Raw genomic sequence first — 5,000 nt, forward strand, 5'->3', positions numbered from 1 at the left:
CCTTTCTTTTCTCTCTACCTTTCTGTCATTCCCTCTCTCCATACTTTTGTCTGCCCAGTACATAACATTATTCCTCTCTGTCAGCTTTCGGTCAACTTTTCAGTTTGCTGGCAGACAAGACTAGACAAGGGCTGAGGCATGGAGGAGAATGGAACATTTACTGTACATGACTTAACTTTCAAGATGACTGTAAAAGCTGTTTTTTTCCTCTTCTATCATACTTTTTTAATCACCATTTTCTCTCCTCACTCGTTCCCTCTCTTCATTCTTCATTCCATCTCTATTCTTAACTTGAGTCCCTTAAGTCAGCTGGGGATGGGGCTATACAGTGCATTTGGCATTGTAAGGGTTTTGCAACTGTTTATACACAAAAAAAGCCTCAGTCTTGAAACCTTTTGCGAATCAATACATACAATTAACTTGGATTCTTCTCAAATGTGTTAACCCATTAAGACACAGACCCTGTTATAAATTTGCTTACCAGAATGTCAGTGTCCAAGTCATAATGTATTACTTAAGGGTCTGTCTAATGTCATAGTAGTGTAGTATTACAGCATACAGTACAGCATACAACTATTACAGCATTCCACTGGTGGAACAGCATGCATTATGAGGCTCCGGTGTTGAAAATTGGGAGTTCTGGGGAAAAAATGCAAGTTTGAAAAATGTGTTTTTGAAAATTGAAAAAAAAAAATACAATTCAACTCTTGTAGCAGTCTGTCCTACTCCCTGGATGTTGAAATAACACTGAATTGAGTTGAATTAACACTGAATCGATTTGAATTAACACTGCACATAAATGATGGCTTCTGGCTGCAGAGGTGGAGACTGACTGACTGCCGTCATCATACTGGAGGGGACTACGGGGCTGAGGTAACTACTCCTTCTGTGTGTGTGTGTGTGTGTGTGTGTGTGTGTGTGTGTGTGTGTGTGTGTGTGTGTGTGTGTGTGTGTGTGTGTGTGTGTGTGTGTGTGGGTGTGTGTGTGTGTGTGTGTGGGTGTGTGTGTGGGTGTGAGTGTGTGTGTGTGTCAACAGAACTAAGCAGTTCTGTGTGCTCACATGCTGCAGTGAGCTCATACGGTTCTGAGTAATGGGGATGACCTCTGTGTGTGTGTGTGTGTGTGTGTGTGTGTGTGTGTGTGTGTGTGTGTGTGTGTGTGTGTGTGTGTGTGTGTGTGTGTGTGTGTGTGTGCGTGTGTGTGTGTGTGTGTGTGTGTGTGTGTGTGTGTGTGTGTGTGTGTGTGTGTGTGTGTGTGTGTGTGTGGTGAGACCGCACCCCATATTTGTCTGGCAGAAGCAGAGTATTTCGAGTTCAAAGTGAACTTATGGGGGTTATCCTCTCTCTGTCTCTCTCACTGGCCTAATAGTCTCAAAGGGACGATGCACGACTGTATAAAAGGCCAAACTTTTTACTGCTGAGCATGTTTAATGCAGAGCGAATTTGATTCGAAGCGTTTGCTACTGGCTTCATAAAGTGTTGTGAAACTTTTTCGTCCTCTCTTTCTCTTTCGCTCTCCTCCTCCCATTCTATCTCTCTTCAACTCTCCCCTTCTGCTCTTCTCCTCTGTGTCTCTTCCTCATTTGCTCTCTTTCTCTCTTCTCCTCTCCTCTGTCTGTCTCTGTCACTCTCCTCAGCTCTTCTCTGTCCCCCTCTCCTTTCTCCCCCACCCCCTCCCCAAAACCCCTCCTCTCTTTGGTCTCAGCAACTTTCTCCAAGTCTGGCGAGGCGCATCGCTCCGCAAACACTGCAAAAACTCCAGGCAGGGAGGCAGGCAGGCAGGCGAGGACCACAAGAACACGACCAAAGGGGGAAAGTATCACTCTGTGTCCAACAACAAACCATCAAAGCACTTTCATACACACACATATGCACACATGCAGAGAGACTCTCTCTCTCTCTCTCTCTCTCTCTCTCTCTCTCTCTCTCTCTCTCTCTCTCTCTCTCTCTCTCTCTCTCTCTCTCTCTCTCTCTCTCCCCCCCATGCTCTCTCTTTTAGACCAGCATGACGAAACAACGTGCAACTTGAGAGCACGCAGGGCCGTGGAAAGGGCCTTCATTAGGATGTAAAAACCTGACACCATCCGTCTTTAATGACCAGCCATCAGGAATCATTAGTGTAAAAAAAAAACAGGGGGATGAAACGGAGGAGTACAAAAAAAAGGAAGGAAGTAAAGAAAGAGGAAGAATGAAATGGTAAAAAGGCAGAACACACCGTTGCCATTACCTGCTGAGTAGTCCGAGTCCTCATCGTAGTCTTCATCATCGCCCGACGACAAGGAATCTGGAAGGAGGAGAGAGGGATAGAGAAACACAGGGAAAGACAGAGAGAAAGAGGGAGAGAAAGGAAGGGAATGATGGAGAGAAAGAGAAAGGGGAGATAGAGGGAAACATAGGAAGAGGGAGATACAGGAAGGGAATGATGGAGAGAAAGAGGGAGAGATAGAGGGAAAGAGAGCAAAAGAGGGAGAGATAGGAAGGGAATGATGGAGAGAAAGAGAAAGGGGAGATAGAGGGAAAGAGAGCAAAAGAGGGAGAGATAGGAAGGGAATGATGGAGAGAAAGAGAAAGGGGAGATAGAGGGAAAGAGAGCAAAAGAGGGAGAGATAGGAAGGGAATGATGGAGAGAAAGAGAAAGGGAAAAACGGAGAGAGGGAAAGAGATAAAGAGCTTAAAAACACTGTATTTATAACCAAAAAGCCAGCATTGCAAAGTGATTCAGTAAAAACATAGCACTCAAAATTCTGCACTACCAAGTCTAAGAGCTCAGTGAATGAAAAGTAGAGAGAGAGAGAGAGAGAGAGAGAGAGAGAGAGAGAGAGAGAGAGAGAGAGAGAGAGAGAGAGAGAGAGAGAGAGAGAGAGAGAGTGAGAGAGAAAGTGAGAGATCTCATTACATTTCAGGCCAGTCAGCTTCCAGAACAATGAATTCATTCATGCGTTTCCCTGAATGAACGCCACAGTTAGCTGATAACAAATCAAAATCAATTGCTCATATGTCCACAGACACATATACACACACACACACAGACACACACTCACACACACACACACACACACACACACACACACACACACACACACACACTCACGCACACACACACACACACACACACACACACACACAGACACACACTCACACACACACACACACACACACACACACACACACACACACACACACTTGCTGCTGTCTGTCATGGCGCAAGGGTAATGTTTTCTGGGGTAAAAAAATCTATTATGATTTTTCCTCCTTGACCTTACAGTTACTCCACACACACACACCTTCCGACAACACACACACACACACACACACACACACACACACCGCACACACACACACACACACACACACACACACACACACACACACACACACACACACACACACACACACACACACACACACACACACACACACACACACACACACACACACACACACACTTTGGGGTAATGGCAAACAGATGTTAGCATTGAGTGCTAGCGGCGCCTGACAAAACCAGCATTATTCTTTGCATGTTTGTGGAAGAGAGTGGATGAATGTGTGTGTACGGAAGAAAAAAAAAGAGAGAGAGAGAGAGAGAGAGAGAGAGAGAGAGAGAGAGAGAGAGAGAGAGAGAGAGAGAGGGAGCATGCGTAAGACAGAGGAAGAAAAAGCTACTGTGTGTGTCCATGTGTGCGTGCGTGCGTGCGTGCGAGCAAGTGAGCGAGCGTGCGTGTGTGTGTATATTGGACAGGAGTCTTGAATGTTATTTATACTCTGCAACAGACCTATTAAATGGCCAGGGGTAAGAATAGGTCTTATTCATGAGTAGCCATAGGCCCTCTGTTCCCCCAGCCGGTCAGCGTCTACAGTACTAGCTCTACCTACGCCTCTCTCCAGCCTGTCAGGCCCAACCATGCTCCTCCACAACCCAGCGCCTCTCTCCATAAAACACTTCCCAACTCATAATACGTCAATACGTCAATGTAATTTTGTCACTGTCAGATGAAAGACATGCAGGCCTACAGTACTCATTATTGATGCACACTGTGCTTTTATGATTTTGAGCTTTTATGATCTGTAATGACCTACATTGGGATTCGTCATTCTTTGGGAATTGAATTGACCAATGAATCAACGACAAAATGTTTTTTTCCCCACACCATCCCCATTTGATGTCCGACCTGTCCATCAAGCCATGTACCTCCCATTTTAGTGTGGGACGTCAAAGTGTGTATGCTGTTTGCCCAAGGATTTCTCAAGTAAAGAATGACCAAACCGTTTCCCTGCCTCCGTGTGGATTGAATGGATTTATACATATGCACTCGGTTACTACACTGGCGACCAGGATTTTTAGAACAGATCACCGCACTTTAAAGGTGCACTGTGTAATATGTTTTAAGTCACAACCATGTCAACTGTTGGGATGCTCAGTGAGTAGGTGGAAACTGACTGGGATTGGGTGGAATATGTCGAGAGACTGCAACACTTTTTCGTGACAAATGACCTACTGACCAGTCCAAACAACGGTCAGTTCTCAGTGTGTGTGGTGCCAATATTGACATGTTATGTACTCCTCCCTCATGCCAATACACAGTAATGTTTGCATTGTTTGTACACGGTAAATTCGTCAGTGCTCATTTAACAATTAAAGAGTTAATTTAAGTCCAAATGGTGTCAAATCAACTCTCTAAGTGTTGCAAACAACTCACCGCACCATTTACTGTGTATGGGCCCAACCCATGTAGGCTACTTATCTCCACAACTCTCTCTCAGCTCTCTGCCCCAAACAGGTTCCCCAGCTCTGTCTTATGCCTCACTCCCCTGCCCCCTCAGCTGTCCAAGGCAGCTCCAACCCTGCAGTACAGCACACTGCAGCACACAGCTACTCTCCCACACAGCAGCCAATACACTTACACGCTCCCCAATCTCCTTTACACGCTGAAACGGAAGCAGGCCCCGTGTGTGTGTGTGTGCGTGTGTGTGTGTGTGTGTGTGTGTGTGTGTGTGTGTGTG

The 5,000-nt window shown here is 45.7% G+C and overlaps 1 protein-coding gene across 8 annotated transcripts in view; it reads right to left on the bottom strand.

The window, feature by feature from the left end:
• Nucleotides 1–5,000, bottom strand: part of fgfr3 (fibroblast growth factor receptor 3) — a 95,601-nt gene that overhangs the window by 68,114 nt on the left and 22,487 nt on the right. For 6 of the 8 annotated variants that reach the window (XM_063184057.1, XM_063184059.1, XM_063184056.1 and 3 more), the window contains exon 3: nucleotides 2,215–2,283. In XM_063184057.1, coding sequence (XP_063040127.1) covers nucleotides 2,215–2,283 — 69 coding nt within the window. The remainder of the gene's footprint in view (nucleotides 1–2,214; nucleotides 2,284–5,000) is intronic. The other 2 variants (XM_063184061.1, XM_063184060.1) reach the window with 1 other exon arrangement.

The sequence above is a fragment of the Engraulis encrasicolus genome, chromosome 19 (assembly GCF_034702125.1).
Source record: "Engraulis encrasicolus isolate BLACKSEA-1 chromosome 19, IST_EnEncr_1.0, whole genome shotgun sequence".
Lineage (NCBI taxonomy): Eukaryota > Metazoa > Chordata > Actinopteri > Clupeiformes > Engraulidae > Engraulis > Engraulis encrasicolus.